This window comes from Saimiri boliviensis, chromosome 12 (genome assembly GCF_048565385.1).
Source record: "Saimiri boliviensis isolate mSaiBol1 chromosome 12, mSaiBol1.pri, whole genome shotgun sequence".
Taxonomy (NCBI): domain Eukaryota; kingdom Metazoa; phylum Chordata; class Mammalia; order Primates; family Cebidae; genus Saimiri; species Saimiri boliviensis.
Genome location: NC_133460.1, coordinates 9,747,206 through 9,763,470, shown reverse-complemented (window position 1 = coordinate 9,763,470; position 16,265 = coordinate 9,747,206). Strand labels below are relative to the sequence as shown.

At 57.1% G+C, this 16,265-nt stretch overlaps 2 protein-coding genes and 1 long non-coding RNA gene across 4 annotated transcripts in view; 1 reads left to right on the top strand and 2 right to left on the bottom strand.

Moving 5' to 3' along the window:
* Positions 1-1,069: 1,069 nt before the first annotated feature.
* TEDC2 (tubulin epsilon and delta complex 2) lies at positions 1,070-5,672 on the bottom strand. Its single transcript, XM_003928399.4, has 10 exons — positions 5,621-5,672; positions 5,399-5,497; positions 5,085-5,155; positions 4,556-4,964; positions 3,992-4,045; positions 3,569-3,659; positions 3,283-3,394; positions 3,080-3,181; positions 1,913-2,103; positions 1,070-1,588 (listed from the first exon to the last, which is right to left on the bottom strand). The coding sequence occupies exons 1-10, from the start codon at positions 5,644-5,646 to the stop codon at positions 1,442-1,444; spliced, it is 1,302 nt and encodes a 433-aa protein (XP_003928448.1). The 5' UTR covers positions 5,647-5,672; the 3' UTR covers positions 1,070-1,441.
* Positions 5,673-6,947: 1,275 nt separating this feature from the next.
* CCNF (cyclin F) overlaps positions 6,948-16,265 on the bottom strand; it is a 32,177-nt gene continuing 22,859 nt past the window's right edge. For both annotated transcript variants that reach the window (XM_074381770.1, XM_010339050.3), the window contains 4 exons: positions 13,139-13,238; positions 12,912-13,039; positions 10,903-11,072; positions 6,948-9,932 (listed from right to left, as the gene is read on the bottom strand). In XM_074381770.1, coding sequence (XP_074237871.1) covers positions 9,466-9,932; positions 10,903-11,072; positions 12,912-13,039; positions 13,139-13,238 — 865 coding nt within the window. In that variant the 3' untranslated portion in view covers positions 6,948-9,465. The remainder of the gene's footprint in view (positions 9,933-10,902; positions 11,073-12,911; positions 13,040-13,138; positions 13,239-16,265) is intronic.
* LOC141580536 (uncharacterized) lies at positions 7,262-10,392 on the top strand. Its single transcript, XR_012512715.1, has 3 exons — positions 7,262-7,384; positions 9,511-9,643; positions 9,892-10,392. It is a non-coding gene; the product is annotated as an uncharacterized LOC141580536 (long non-coding RNA).

Genomic DNA, 16,265 nt, shown 5'->3' with positions numbered 1-16,265 from the left:
GACTGTCAGGCCCTTTACAAGCAGAACCTCCGGCTACAGGCCAAGAGGCCACCTCGGAGCCACATCACCATCACCCAGGTCATCCCTGTATACCTGCAAGGCTTCATCAGGCTCTCAGAAGACCCAGCTCTCTGGGTGCCACCCACCTCCTGTCCTGCTGCCCTGTCCATGGGGGCACCTCCAGGAAGGAGCTGGTCATCTTCCCTGCCACAGTCCCTGCCCACAGCTGGGCATGGTGGAGCTCTGAGCTGTCTACACAGAGCACCTGACCCCAGTCCCAAAATGCATGGGATGCCCGGGGCCCTCAGTGCAGGTTCCTTTAAAGAACGCTGGGATCACTGGCCATGGCCAATGCCACGGCCCTGTGGCCAGCATTTTTTCTGAAACAGCGTCTCGCTCTGTTGCCCAGGCTGGAATACAGTGGTGCGATCTCAGCTCACTGTAACCTCTGCCTCCCAGGTTCAAATGATTCTCCTGCCTCAGCCTCTTGCCTAGCTGGGACTGCAGGCACCTGCCCCTGCACCCAGCCAATTTTTGTATTTTTACTACAGATGGGGTTTCACTGTACTGGCCAGGCTGGTCATGAACGCCTCACCTCAGGTGATCTGCCCATCTTAGCTTCCCAAAATGCTGGGATTACAGGCGTGAGCGATGGCACCAGACCCACTTATAATCTTGATAAATACACTTGGTATGTTCTTTTTCAGCATGGCATATATCAACCAGTGATATAACTTTATAAATAAAAGCAAAAAGAGCCCACCAAGTCTCATCTGGTATGATTTAAATACATACAATTTCAGTGGGGCGTGGCGGCTCATGCACACAGCATGCTGGGAGGATACATGAGATGGAAAGTTTGAAACCAGCCTGCCCAACATGGTGAAACCCCATCAATACAAAAAAAAAAAAAAAAAAAAAAAGCCATGTGTGCTGGCAGGAGCCTGTAATCCCAGCTACTTGGGAGCCTCATGCAAGAGAATCACCTGAACCTGGGAGGCGGAGGTTGCGGTGAGCTGAGATCACGCCACTACACTCTAGCCTGGGTGACTGAGTGAGACTGTCTCAAAAAAATCAATCAATACAAATGCTTTCTAAAGTAGCTTTAATATCACACAAGCAGCTCTTTGGTTTATAGTGAGAAAACAGAGGGAGCCAGGAAAGGCTCCCTGCTGGCCACTGGAGTACAGGAGCCTCGGGAAGGCTGAAAGCCAGCCCTGACCAGCAGGCTTAGTTGTCTTGAGAAGAGCCAATGAGGCCACCCCATCCACTTCAGCAGGTTTCCCAGGGAAGTTACAGGCATCTCTGGGTCCCAGAGCACAGCGCCAGAGAAGACATCCCCAATCCCCTTCTGAAGAGGGCTGAGGGGATGTTCCCTGGCAGGCCTGTGCCCAGGTGGTCCTGAGGCCTGGGAGGCGGGTGCGGGCAGCACAGGAAAGGCTCAGTCCACAGGGTCGTCTCTAAGGATGGTGAGGACACGTGCGCCTCCCTCACAGAGCAGGCTGTGCGCAGCCCGGCAAAGGGTCAGCCAGGGTGGCCCCTGCAGCTGTGTGTTGCTTACCACAGGGAGGAGTTCAGCCATCAGGACCTGGGGGCAGGGCAAGGCCAAGGTCTCAGGGCCACCTAGGTGCAGGGCAATCCCAGGACAGGCTTCGAGGCCCCCATGCTCTAGCCCCTCTCTCCTTCTGAGCCCCCCGGCTCCGTCCTGCTGTCCCTAGCCCAGTCTGACCAGTGCATTTCTCAACCCACACACAGACCCCAAGCTCACTCCCATCCTCCTGGGTCCCGGGGAATGGAATAGTCCAGCCCCTACCTTCGGGTCCTCCTTCTCTCAAGGCTGTGGACCCCTGTGGCCCACAGCCCCCCTACCCCAGGTGCCCTGTTGCCCCCCAACCTCCTCTTCCAGAAGCACCTTTTCCAAGTGGATCTGCTGTTCCAGCATGGCCACTCGAAGCCTGAGGGCTGCCAGGGTCTGCAGCTCTTGGGTGCTGGAATAGACAAGCAGCTGGGGGCTCCATGCAGGATCCGCTCCACCCCCACAGGATGGTGAGGCTCTGGGGGGCCTCCTCACAGGACATGGTCTTGGTGGCTGTTCTGCTACCGCTGTGTGCACAGGAGAATATGGCCTTTGCAGTGGCAGTTGAACCCAGGGTCCAGCTTCTCCTGTGGGCTGGTGCCTGCTCTCCGGGCATCTGCATGGCTTGCCCTGCCTTTAGCGGGGAAAGGTGGGCTTCCAGGACAGCCCAGTGCAAGATGGTGTGACTGGGGCCGGGACTCACTGGCAGGAAGTCCTCTGCGGGGGGCCCTCTGGCTGTGGGAGGTTCTCTTTATTGTGTTTAAGCATGACTTTTGTGAGACTGGCTTTTCTTTTGACAAATGGTGTATCTTCACTCTTAAAACTTCAAGCAACCAGAAAATACACAAGAGGAAGGAAGCTCTATAGTCCATAAATAACCACCTCTTGTATACCAGGCCAGTCACCTACCGGGAGCTGATTCTCACACGCTACTTTTTTCTTTTTTTTTTTGAGGTCGAGTCTCGCTCTGTCGCCAGTGTCTCTCTCAGCTCACTGCAACCTCTGCCTCCTGGGTTCAAGCAATTCTCATGCCTCACTCACCCAAGTGGCTGGGATCACAGGCGTGCGCCATAACACCTGGCTAATTTTTATATTTTTAGTAGACGGGCTTTCACCATGTTGGCCAGGCTGGTCTCGAACTCCTGCCCTCAATGATCTGCCCACCTCGGCCTCCCAAAGTGCTGGGATTACAGGCCTGAGCCACTGTGCCCAGTCTCACATGCTACTTTTTCAAAAACTGGGTGAATAAGCAACTGCTCAGAGCAGTAAGGTTCCGTGTTCAGGAACTGCCCTGAGGAGGAAAGGAAGGCTGGCAGCTCCCACAAGGCAACTGGAGAGGACCAAGCACACTGGGGAGTGGCGTGGGAGGGGTGGAAGGGCCCACCAACTTGCTTCTGGTCCTTGGACTGCTCACCCTTCCCTGAGGCACAGACAAGGCTGGCTACTGCGCCCTGTCCCTGGTCCAGACCTCAGTGCAGTAGCAGGATGAGGGTGGGGTCTCACCTGCACGCAGTTCCTGTAGCCTGTGCAGACACTGGCCCACCATGGCCTGCAGCCCCTCCAGCGTGAGCAGGCAGCGGTACTCCTGCATCCAGTCCGTGGGGGCTGCAGAAGTCAGGGAGGGCAGGTGGGGTCCACAGCAGTCTGGAAACCCTCCCTGCACCAGCCCTCCACACTCCTCCCCACACAGGCCCAGGACCACGCACCTGCTGAGAGCTCCTCCCTCATGCGCAGTCTCAGCAGTGAGCAGGCCTTCCAAAGGCGCCTCGTCTCCGCCTCCACCTCCTCAGCGCTGAGCCTGGGCTGGGACCCGCCTGACTGAACGTGGGTCAGGAAAACTTCCCTGTGGCCAAGTCCCTCTGCTCCCACCAACGACCCGGTCTGGGGAGTGGTCCTGGCCATTCCATGCCAGCCCTTCCTGGGGCTGCTCCGCAAACCTGCCAGGTTCAGAGCCAGAGGCTCCTTCGGCTCTCGTGAGCCCAGCAAGGATACAGCTGTCTGCATGTTCTGGAGGAACTGGGTTTTGGCAGCAGTGGCATCTGTGGAATCACTGGTCTGCATGGAACTGAGCTGGGCCCACAGGCTGGGTGCACACACAGGGCACCCCAGAAACCACAGAGGGACATGGTTATTCCAGACAGCAAGCTGGGCCTTGGGAGGTAGGCAAGGGCCAGGGTGGGGACCCCAAGCTGGCTGTCTGGCTCTGCTGAATGCCAGGAGGGACCTCTAGAGGCCGCAGGAAACCAAGAGGACACTGGGATAGAGCTGACCAGCTGACAGAGTTTTAACGTCACAGTGACCCCACTCAGCAAAGAGAGCAGAGACACCCGCTGGAAAGTGTCTCAAACCTGTCCCCGAGCTGGTGATGCCTCCCGGTTCTCCTCTGCCCCTGCCCAGCCAAAGACCTAGCCTCACCTTGCGTTCTGGGAAGCCACCTTCCTGAATGCCGCAGGCAGCCGCAGCAGGTGCCTGTCAGAGAAGCCTGTGTTCAGAGGAGCCTTGCTTTGCTCTGGGATCGACAAGTCCCATCTCCCGGTCAGAGCCCAATCAGGGATGAAGCTTCTTGGCCCCTCTCCCATGCCTGACCCCACTAAGGATAAGCCCCCTTGGACAGGGCTTCCAGGGTGGCCATGGGAGCTGCGAGGTCCAATGCTGCCCCAGTAGAGAGAAGAGGGGGCCCCGTGAGCAGAGCCCACGCCTGCCAGAGCCCACCTGGAGCCTCTGAGCGGATTAAGTGGACAGCCACAGAGGAGGGCAGGACAAGCTCCGGTACTTCCCATCCTGAAGGTACCAACCCGGACACTGACACACAGCTGCTTCATTCTGCCAGCTTCCAGTACAAGCCTCAGAGGTGCACCCAGGGCTCAATGCCGCTAATGCCCTGCCCTCCCTGTCACCCCAAATCCCAGACTCCTTGCTAGCCAGGGTCTAAGCAGGCAGAGACAGATGTTCCCCACAGTGAAGGTCAGGGAAACCTACCCCTTCTCTTTGAGTGTGAAGGCTTTTGGGGCCTGAGGAGCAGCTGATGGGGCCATTTGCTGGTCCCTGAGGCCCGGTCCAGGCCTGGGGGCCCGAGCTCCTGTCCCGACACGAGTCTTATGCCCCAGTGACAGCAGCTGGCGCTCAGAGTGGCCCTTGGGAGGCACCGTGGTCTGGCAGGGGCCTTTGGTGGGTCTCGCGTCTGAAGCACGGCCACCAGCTCGGCCTGGGTTCTGGGGTGGGGCAAAGGCTATCGTGCCAGGAGGAGCGACAGTGGACCTAGATCTCGGGCTGGGGACCTTGTCTGTTTCTCCAGCCTTGGTGATGCCTCTTCGAACCCGTACAGCCTTCTCCAGTGCCTGGGTCAGAAATTCCAGCTCTTTGAGGTCTTGTGGACTGGGTGTGCATGCTGCGAAAGCCAAAAATTATGCAGTGATCCCTCCTCACTGTCCCCAGGAGGGTCCGTCACAACTGCACGCTAAAAGACAGGCTGGAGCAGCACCTGGGGAAGGTGGCGGTGGAGGTTTACCTGGGGGCGGGTCCTCTTCATTAGTTTCTGGCCCTGGAGGTGGCTCCGAAGCCCGGGTCCCGGTTGGTTCCCTGCGAAGACATGGGCAGCGGTTGCACAGCCAGGAGGCAGGGCCCAGCCCCTAAAGACCCGAGGGGGCCGTCGGGACCCACCGCAGGCCCCCAGCTCAGAGCTTGCAGGGTAAGGGGGGGTGGCACTGACAACCTGCAGTTCGGAAGTAGGCGGCTGGGCCCTACCTCCCAGTCCCGGGGGCTCGCTGCAGGATTCTGAGGGGCCGAGGGAGGTCTGGCCCGGGGGTCCCGGGGTCCACCTACCAGGCCTGCAGCAGCCGACGACAGACGCGCAGGCTCTGCTCCAGCTGCAGCTGTCGCTCTGCGCAGGCGTCCAGGGCGCCCTGCAGCTCGGCCACCAGCCTGTGGGACGCACCGGCAGCTCAGCACGTCTGTTAGCGTCAGGCCTCGGGCCCCATGCCTGCCCGCCTGCCCACCTGCCCGCCTGCCCGCTCCCTCCCACCGCGCAGGCCGCGCAGGCCTCACCGGCCCGAACAATCCCGGGGCAGCATGAAGGCGGCGGCGTCTCCTTGCAATTTGCCGCCTCCGAAGAGCCACGCCTCTTCCGGGCGGGAAGGCCGCCCCTTCCCGGACGGGCTGCCCAATCCTGAACCAGGTTTCGGGGTCCGTCCCCCCGAAGCTTTCTCTCCCCCATTACGGGCCAGCCTCAAGCCCCGCCCACTCCTGCCCGCTAAGTCTGGTGGGGACTCCCGCTCGGAGCTGGGTCCCGAGGCCGCCAGGGAGAGAACTGCAGGCGACTCCGGGCTTTTGGTTTGGGTAACTGGGTAGACGGGGGCGCCCTTCTCGCGCTCCCCTTGCAGGGCACCTGTGCAGGTTATAAGAGCGGCTCCATCTGTTCTTACTCAAAGTGCTCTAACGCAGGGATCAGCCGTCCTGCTGACGCCGGGCCACAGGGCAACAGGGCCAGGACAGCGTTGCTGGAGATGAAGATGGCGCGTCAGGAGCAGGGATGAGGGAGGAGAAATGTTCACTTTTGGATACGTGACGTGCTAGCACTGGGTAGAGGGGAGGAAGCTCAGACCCTGGTGCAGTGGGCCTGGCAAGGTGGCTCCTGGCGGGGTAGGAGGCTCGGGTAGGGTCAGGTGAGCCACGGAATATGGGGCCCATGCAACGGCCAGGGAGGTGCAGCAGTAGGACAGTGTCACAGAGGCAACAAGAGGCAGTGGCAGGAGGGAGTGGGCCACAGGCCAAGCACTGCTGAGGCCTAGGCAGTGTACACAGCATGGGAGGACAGGGCCTTCAGTGACACAGGGGACGCCTACGGTGGAAGTGAGCAGGACAGCAGGGCTCCACATAGTTGGAGTTAAGAATAAACAACAGGCCGGGCGTGGTGGCTCACGCCTGTAATTCAAACACTTGGAGGCCAAAGCGGACGGATCACCAGAGGTCAGGAGTTCAAGACCAGCCTGACCAAAATGGTGAAACCCCCTCTTAAAAAAAGAAGAAAAAAAAAAAGAATAAACAATAAAGCCGGGTGTGGCGGCTCACTCCTGAAACCCCAGCCCTTTGGGAGGCAGACGTGGGCTTATCACCTGAGGTTGGGAGTTCGAGACCAGCCTGACCAACATGGAGAAACCCCATCTCCACTAAAAATACAAAGTTAGCCGGGCATGATGGCACATGCCTGTAATCCCAGCTACTTGGGAGGCTGAGGCAGGAAAATCACTTGAATCTGGGAGGCGGAGGTTGTGGTGAGCAGAGATCACACCATTGTGCTCTAGCCTGGGCAAGAGGAATAAAACTGTCTCAAAATTAAATAAATAAATAAATAAATAAAATAGGGGGCGAAGAAATCCCAGGCGGTAGCTGGAGAGAGGACAGACCTGGAGGTGTCATTTAAAGATGGGACAGGTGAGTCTGTTCCATAGTTGTTCATGGGAAGGTGCCATCGCAGAGGGCACAGGGTTGTCAGGGAGGTTGGGACTCAGGCAGCTCTGGGCCATTCCTGGGGGTGGGCCACTGTCAGCGGTGGGGAGGCTGCCAGTGGCCCTGCCTCCCTGGAGATTCTCTGAAGGAGGAGGCTGGGAAAGGTTGAGTCAGCACTTGAGATGCAGGAGCCCACCACAGGCAGGCAGTGCCAGGTCCCCCCAGAGTAGTTGCCTCTTTCACCATCCAGAGTTGGGATTTTGACAGAAGAGCCCCCAGAAAAGGGGCCGAGGCAGCAAAGGATGTCCATCACTCATCTGCCACTATATTCCTCTCATTTAATCCTCACAACACCCCTGTGAGGTAGGTATCATGGCTGCCTCTTACAAATGAGGAAACTGAGGCCCACACATGCCCAGGGGCACACAGCCAACAGGGCAGGTCTACACTTCCAACGCTTGGTTTCTCACCCCAAACATGCCCCACCCAGGGTGGCCAGAATTCCCTTCTAGTAGCAAAAAGACAGCTGCCTCAGACACAAACACACAGAAAAGTAGTCACTCAGTGAGCACCTCCCAGTCCTGGGTTTCTGGTTCAAGAGCATTTGAGGGCCAAGGTATGATGGCTCATGCCTCTGATTCCAGCACTCTGGGAGGCCAAATTGGGGGATCACTTGAAGTCAGGAGTTCAAGACCAGCCAGGCCAACATGGTGAAACCTTGACTCTACTAAAAATCCAAAAATTAGCCAGGCATGGTTGGGTGCCTGTAATCCCAGCTACCCGGGAGGCTGAGGCAGGAGAATCTGGGAGGCAGAGGCTGCAGTGAGCTGAGATCATGCCACTGCACTCCAGCCTTGGTGACAAGAGCAAAACTCTGTCTTAAAAAAAAAAAAAAACAAAAAAAGCATCTGGGGGACACTTCTTACATTTCCAGAGGAAACAGAAGAGGATGGCAGCAGGGTGAGTGTGCTGTGGTCAGCCCAGCCCCGGGGACAGGCCACAGTCACCTGGCTGGAGGCAGGCTCCCCAGGCATGGGCTGCTGTCTCCCAGTCTCCCTTTTCATTCAAGACCAGAGTCTCCATGGCCAGCAGGAAAGGCTAGAGCATCTGCCTCCCTCCCACGGGTGCCCAGAGCAGAGCTGCAGCTGGGATCGGCCAGGACATGGCCCCAGACTGCTCTGCTCGTCTGCTCTCGGTCACCTCAGATGTTACAGAGGACTTCAAGTTTTTTCTGGTTAGCCTCTCTGGAAAATTCTTTTTGCATAAAGAGTGTCAGGATGGCATTGAGGGGCTGGAGTAAGATTTTTGTTTTGCAATTAAGGCTAAACAATAGTGGGAATCTTATTTTTAATACCCTTTGTTTTAAGTTTTTCTTGTTTGCATCTTAGAGGAAGAAAATTTAGAAATAAAGACGGGAAGGCCGGGCGCGGTGGCTCAAGCCTGTAATCCCAGCACTTTGGGAGGCCGAGGCGGGTGGATCAAGGTCAAGAGATCGAGACCATCCTGGTCAACATGGTGAAACCCCGTCTCTACTAAAAATACAAAAAATTAGCTGGGCATGGTGGCACGTGCCTGTAATCCCAGCTACTCAGGAGGCCTAGGCAGGAGAATTGCCTGAACCCAGGAGGCGGAGGTTGCAGTGAGCTGAGATCGTGCCATTGTACTCCAGCCTGGGTAACAAGAGCGAAACTCCGTCTCAAAAAAAAAAAAAGAAATAAAGAAATAAAGACAGGAAAAGAATGGCCCACAAATTCAGCACAAAGAGAGGTGTTCACATTGACACCATCTGTGGGTCAAACGCCTCTGGGACAGAGCTCTAAAATGACTAACATGTCTTAGGGAGTAGGACTGTGGCCAAAGGCAATCCACGCAGTGTGCAGGCACACAGGCGCTCTGGCAACAGAATCCCTAGCCAGAAGGAAGTGGGTGCCCACACAGGACAAGGTGGATGAGGGGACACACTGAAGGGACAGTGGTATGCTCCGAGCTGTCAACTCCCCACTGGGGCCCCAAACCAGACAGACATGGGCAGGGGCTCGAGTGGTGTCTGACTACCCAGGGCACATGTGCTCTGAGTGAAAGCTGTCAGCTCCCGGTACGGGGCTCTGGTGGGGCTGGGAAGACCAGGACACATACAGGCTGAAGTTTCCAGAGACAGTGGGACACAGGAAGGACAGAGAGGTGCCCTCCACGCAGTGCGGCTGTCTGCTTTGAGGCTAAACTTTCCAAAGAGATGGATCTGAGCTCTTCACGCTCATTTGGACATTCTGATGACTCACGTGACTTCCACGGAGAAAGAAAATTGGTGGCCACAAGTCACCCTCTCTGCTCTGTGCAAAGGCCGCCGGTGTCTAAACAGCAATCCTATGTTGTGCTCCCACCCCTGGCTCGCAGCCCCCCCAGTACACATCCACCGCGACACACACGCTGACGTCCTCACAGCCTCACAAGCCCCAGTTCATGCCTTCCTCCTCACTGTGCACACATAGATTTTTCCGCTTCACCTGTTGCTGGGGAACACTGCCCTCCGGGGGACTTGGGGGACGACACTGTAAACATGACTTCCTGGCCTGATGGTGGCAGGGCTGTGTGTGCGAGTCACTGTCCAGAGACAGCACTGAGGTAGATCGGGGCAGGACCCCCAAGCTGCCGTCCACAGAGCTTGTGGGACTCGCGGTGCTGACAGAGGAGTACCCTGAGGTCGTGATGTCCTTCCCTGGCTGTTGGCTGGTGCGGAGCGGGGACTCGGGTCCTGGGACTGCAGGGATCCGGGTGTCCAGCGCCAACACCTGTGGGTCCTGGGGCCCCTCGTCCTCTGGGCAAGGCTCCTCATCACTGGATTCCTGGCAGCAATGCTGTTCTGGGTTCAGGTAGACCACGGTGACATCGAGGACGCCACTGGGAGCTGTCACTGCAGGAAGGTTGGTGGAGAGGGAGGTTGTGTCACACTGAAGCATCAGGGGAGACCCCTGCCAGGTCAGGACCCTGAAGTCCAGGTCAAGAATCTTCTACCTCGCTATGGACCCCTGTGTTGCCCTCCTGTGGTGAGAAGCTCTTCCAAGATGGGACGGCTGCTCGCCGTGACCCCAACAACAGTGGAGACGACAAGCTGGCCGTCCACCTCAAGCCAAGTGGACGCAGAAGCAAACAGGCGGGAAACTGCCAGGACTCATCCTAACTGGGCTTCCGGCAAGGACCCCTGTGGTCTGCCTGGGGTTTGCACAGGGCACTGATCCCAGAAGGGCAGTGAGGAGTGTCATGTACACTACGTGGGCACATCTCAATAGTCTAGAAAGATCGCCGAGGCTAGAGTGCAGCGGCATGATCACGGCTCACTGTACGTCCCGCCTCCTGTGCTCAAGAGATCCTCCTGCCTCAGCCTTCTGAGTAGCCACCACACCCGGCTAATTTTTAAATTTTTTGTCTTGCTATGTCACCCAGGCTGGTCCTGAACTAGCCTCAAGTGATCCTCCTGCCTCAGCCTCTGAAATCGCTGGGATTATAGGCATGAGCCACCACACCTGGCCTAGAAAGATCTTATCATCAGCTCCAGACTGGGCCTCTACCTCCGCAATCCTAGTAAGGTCCTCCCAACACAGAATCAGCAGGAGCTGGATAGGTGTAGCCTAAGTCCTCTGGTCCCTGTGCGGTGGGAGGAGCCCTGAGCTGGGGTGTTTTGGGGGCTCTCCCCTCCTCTCACTCTGCTAGTGTCTGGACATGCTCCCCTGTAGGGCAGGAGCTGGCCCCACCCAGCAGGCCCTGCTCTGTGCACATCCTCCTCCCTCCCCCAGCACACGCACAGGGCCAGGTGCGTGGAGGCCCTTAGTGAGGGCTGCTGTCTGTGCAATGTTCCCTCAAGTGTACCCCAGCTGCACACTCACCATCACCCTCCTTCTCGCCCTCACTCTCCTGGTCGCCTTCGTAGCCAGAGCAGCAGTCCAGGCTCCAGTCGAGGAAGCTGCCCAGCAGCGTCTCCTCCTGGCTGGACAGCTCCGCAGTAGGGGTGGTGACAAAGCTGCCCCTGTCCTCCTGGAGGCTATTCTCCCGCTTCCTGCAAGGGGGAGACAGCCCAGGAGACCCGGTCATGGGTGGCAGTGCTGGGAGGCTGGGTCCTCCGCACCTGCCTCTAACACCTGCATGCCCTGGCCCATCACCGTGTGCTCCCAAAGAGTCTGCTGCATACAAAATGCCAATGAAGCTAGAACAGGTATAAGCCCTTGAGGCAGGGCTGACGTGGAGGGCAGCTCGGGCAAACTTAGTCCCCAGGTCTGGGTGTGAACCCCGGCACACCCAGCTCAGCTGTGGGGCCTGTGCCAACCATCTGGTCCCTTGGAAACCCCTAGGATGATGCCACTCTCCAGTTATTTTATTTTATTTTTGAGGTGGAGTCTTGCTCAGTCACCCAGGCTGCAGTGCAGTGGTGCAATCTTGGCTCACTGCAACCTCTGCCTCCTGGGTTCAAGCGATTCTCCTGCCTCAGCTTCCTCAGTAGGTAGGACTACAGATGCCCACCATCACACCCAGCTAACTTTTGTATTTTTTAGTAGAGATGGGGTTTCACCATGATGGCCAGGTTGGTCTTGAGCTCCTGACCTCAAGTGATCCACTTGCCTGGGCCTCCCAAAGTGCTGGGATTACAGGGGTGAACCACCACACTTGGCCCCTCTGGTGTTGACTGTTAAGGGACAGGTAGTGCTCAGCCCAGTGCCAGGCAGACTGCATGGAATGTGGTCTGGCCTTGGACAGTGCTCGCACCCACACCCAGCTGGGGTGAAGTCTTGCACAGGATGGGGCGAAGTCTTGCACAGGATGGGGCTGGAGACCAGAGTATGAGCCTGAGCCTGGGAAAAGCCACCACACCAGCCAAGCCTGTCCACTTCCTGATCCCAGGGCCTGGTAGGAAGGCAGGGTGGGGAGAACTACCCCTGTGTCATCCATGAGGGTCTCTCTCAGAAGACGGATGGGGTTGTGAGGGGCCTCTGAGAAGCGGGTTTGACACAGTGAGGCTGAGCACAGGGCCAGGGCCAGGCCCCCTCCTGGAGTAGCAGTGTGTATCTGCATGGACTTTCCTTGTGATGACCCTGTCCCAGGAGAGTCAGGGTGTGTGTGAGGAGTGAAATAGGAGGGCCAGGTCTCCTGCCTTCTGTACAAGGCAAAGTGCTGTCATGATTCTCAGGGAGAAAGTGGCAGCAGCAGGGGCTTTAGCTGCTTCCCCAGGGCTCCCAGAAGTTTAGGGTCTCCTCCCAGGGGCCCACTCCCACACAACACTCTTAGAGGAAGCCCTGCCTGGTCCTGTATTGATAGTCACCCAGTGCCTGCCCTTGGGAAGCTCATGGGTGCACATGGTGCTGAGGAGTCACAGAGGCAGGCCAGCAGCACAGGGAGGGCCCTGCTCATTTGGGCTTTGCTGGATAGAAGTTTTCCAGCTGGGTGAGGTGGAGAGGGGAAGTTAACTCCAGGAGGAACAGCCAAGCTACTGAGATAGGAGAGGCAGGCCCACAGGTCCACAGAGGTGGCGAGGGAAGTGCTGGGGATGGGAATAGGTTACAACCGGAGCGCTGGAGTGACTGTGGCATCGTGGACCAGAGAAGCCCAGGATGCACATGACAGGCATGGGGAGGGCTGGAGCTGGGGTCAGGTTGGAGCTGGAGCTTGGGCCATGCTCAAACCATCCATAAGGAGCCCAATCAGAGCGAGACAACAGCCCCGGAGGAAGAAGACCTGAGCTGGAGACAGTGGAGGTTTTGCAGGGGCCCAGGGCCTGACAGCGGGGCTCTGTCCCAGGGTTGCTGTCCTGGGATATGCTGCTCCCCTGACAAGCCTTGAGGGCCTCTCTGTGTGAGGAAGCGGCACCGCTGAGGGAACGGGGCTGGGACGAGGGATCACTAACCGTTTGGTTCTCCGCCCTGAGGGAGAGCTGAGGAAGGCATGGATCTCTCCTGTGCTGAGGAAGGTTGGGGGTTCAGGACTGTCTTGTGTCACTCCTAATGCCGCACACAACTGGCTGTAGCTTAGCACCTGAGGGGAAGTCAGAGTTAGAGGGCACAGAGGCCCCGAGGACAAGCCCACCCACAGCCCGGCGCCCCACGAGATGCCCAGGTGTCGGGAGGGAGGCACCTCTTCATGGCTGATCTCCCCGTAACGCTTGTCCTCAAATCGCTGCTTCACGGCAGTCAGAGAGACCTGCCTGTAATCCTTGGGGGCGTCATCGTGGAAGCTGGAAAGAGTCACATGGAGTGGACATGTAAGGCACCCCCACCCCATTTTTGGCCTCAGTTCGCCCACGTGAGCAATGAGAATGCAAAATGGTGTAGTCACTCTGGAATCTGACCTGGTAGTTCCCCAAATAGTTAAACGCAGCCACCATAAGACCCAGCAATTTCCCTCTGGGTAGAGACCCAGGAAAAACGAAAACCTATGTCCACGTAGAAACCTGTACTAGAATGTTCATCGCAGGACTGTTGGCAAAAGGCAAAATGTCCACCAGCTGCAGGTTAAACACATGTGGTCCATGCAGTGGCGTATTATTCAACTATGAAAGGAACAAAGCAGGGACACATGCCACAACATGGACAGACCCACAAACATGACACCCAGGGAGGTAACCCACACACAAAAGGCCACTTGTCCTGTGACTCCATTTATACAAAATGTCCAGAAGGGGAAAATCCGTGGAGAGAAAGTAGACCACTGGGGGTCGTCTAGGGCTAAGGCAGTTTCAGGGAATTGGAGCGTGACAGCTGAGGGGTATGTTGTCCCTTTTGGGGATGTGAAAATGTTCTAAATGTGATTGTTGTGATGACAAGCACAACTGTGAATAAACTAAAAGCCCATTAAATCACACAATAAAAGGAAGTTTAGTTTGTAAATAAATGTTTCTAATTTATCTGGTTTGGAAAAAAAAAATTAACTTCTTCAGGAAGAAGAGAATAAACACAACCCAGAAACAGCCAGTGTTGGGGGATGATCTGTGCTCCCCGTAAACGAAGGTAGGGGGTGAGATCCACACTGACCCTTCCACTGTCACCCTTGCTCCTTGCCCAGAAGGCACAGGGTCTGGGCACTGCAGAAGAAAGCACCATGAGCAGAAGCATAGGCCAAAGCCCTGGAGATGGCACCAGGAACCACATGGCTGCAGCACAACATCGGGGAGAAACAGCAGATGGGCCAGAGAAGGGGCTGCTCAGGGGCATCGGAACCCCCGGGGAGTTCTGGTCTCATCGTGGAAACCGACAGTAAGGCCCTGGGTGGCACACACAGGACTTGTGCAGGGCAGCCGCCACAGTACTCCAGGAGGCCGGGCAGCCACCAAGTATAGCTCCAGCCCCCAGGCTGTGAGTGCAAGAGGAAAGTGCTTTGGCGAGGGTGCAGGGATGGAGAAGCAGCCAAGGCTGGTGGAGGGCTCGGCTCAGAGAACAGGGCTTCGTGCACAACACCAAGGCTAAAACAGGCCATTGGCTGAGTCATGCTGGCAGGAGGGTGGCAGGTTGAGGTTGAGATGTGGTCTGAATCCTGGAAGTGGTGAAGTCTCCCAGGAAAGGAGTCTGAGGAGTGGCAGAAAGCCAGAATTCCCTGGCCCCTTTGGGTAGGGGAGAAGAGAGACCACCGCCCATGCCGCAAGGTCTAGTTCAGGAAGCTGAGGCCCCCGAGGGAGGGAAGGTCAACGTAAGGCCGGCTGGAGAAAAGCCCACCTGGGCCTGTGTGATGACATCTGTGGTTTCAGCTACTCGGGAGGCTGATGCGAGATGACCCCTTGAGCCAGGGAGGTCAGGACTGCAGTGAGCTAGAATGGCACCACTGCACTCCAGTCTGGTCCCCCAACTCAAAAAAAGGAAAAATAAAGCTCACACCAGCTGAGTCTGCTGGATTTGACTGAGGAAAGGGAGGTCATGGCAGAAGCAGGGAAGGGGGAAGACTAGGGAGTGGGGGTGCCAAGAGGTGGGAGGAGCAAGTCTGTGAGCACAGCTGAGGAGGGGAGAGGGAGGTGGCCTGGCCGGACGCAAACTCAGCCCCATGCGCATCCTCCGTGCCCCTCACTGCCAGGATTCCACTCACGGCCCCGGCCCAGCTGGTCTGCACTGAGCCCTGGCATGGCTGCCCCCTTTGCTTGGGACTCAGATGCTCAGATGCCCCCAGCCGCACTCCGTACACGGAGCTACACCCACCCGTGCTGCCTGACCTGCACTGGCCTGCTGTTTCTCCTGTCACAACCTGACCTCTGAACTCTGTTGTCCTGGCCTCTCCCCCAGTGCCCCACCCATGGTGCAGGCTTCATGGACTGCTTGGAACAAACCAATGTGGGCTTAAGGGAAGCTGCCAGGGCAAGTGAAAGGGCTCAGATACAGTGAGGGCTGGGCCAGGCCCAGCAGATAGTAGGGCAGAGGGGCCAGGGCAGGTAGAGAAGCCCAGAGGGGCTGGGGCAGACAGGAGGCCACAGCTGGACACGAAGGGACAAGGGACCCGCCTGCAGGCTCCGTCTTCTCAGTGAGATGGAAGATCGTTCTATCCCAACAGCTACACCAGGGCAGAAGCCATTCTCTCAAGGCAAGGGAGTATGTATTTTCCCACTGGGGACCACGTGGTCTTTGCTACACTATGAACTCAGCCACTGCCAGAGCAAGAACAGCTGCAGACGACGTGGAAACCAATGAGGATGGCTGCTGCCAAGAAAACCCCATTCACAAAAGCGGCCAGATGTGGCCTGGGGCCACGGTGTGCCACCACCTGAGCTAGATGACAATCTGTCACACACGCAAGTTACCACAGGTCAGGGAGATGCCCTCATCTCTTCTAGCATGTTCTGTTGCCTATGCAGCAAGCTTGGGTCGGGAGCAGATGCTCTAAATGTGAAAAAGGTGTGAAAAAAGAAAGGCCTGGAATTTTTTTTTGTGGGGAGAGACACAGTCTTACTCTGTCATCTAGGCTGGAGTGCAAGGGTACAATCTCGGCTCACTACAACCCCCACCTCCCGGGTTCAAACGATTCTTCTGCCTCAGCCTCCCAAGTGGCTGGGATAACAGGCGTGTGCCACTACACCCAGCTAATTTTTGTGTTTTTAGCAGAGATGGGGTTTTACCATGTTGACCAGTCTGGTGTCGAACTCCTGACCTCAAGTGATTTGCCTGCCTTGGCCTCCCAAAGTGCTGGGATTATAGGTATGAGCCACCACGCCAGGGCAGTTTTCTTTTCTTTTCTTTTGGAGACAGAGTCTTGCTCTGTCACCCAGGCTGGAGTCCAGTGGCGT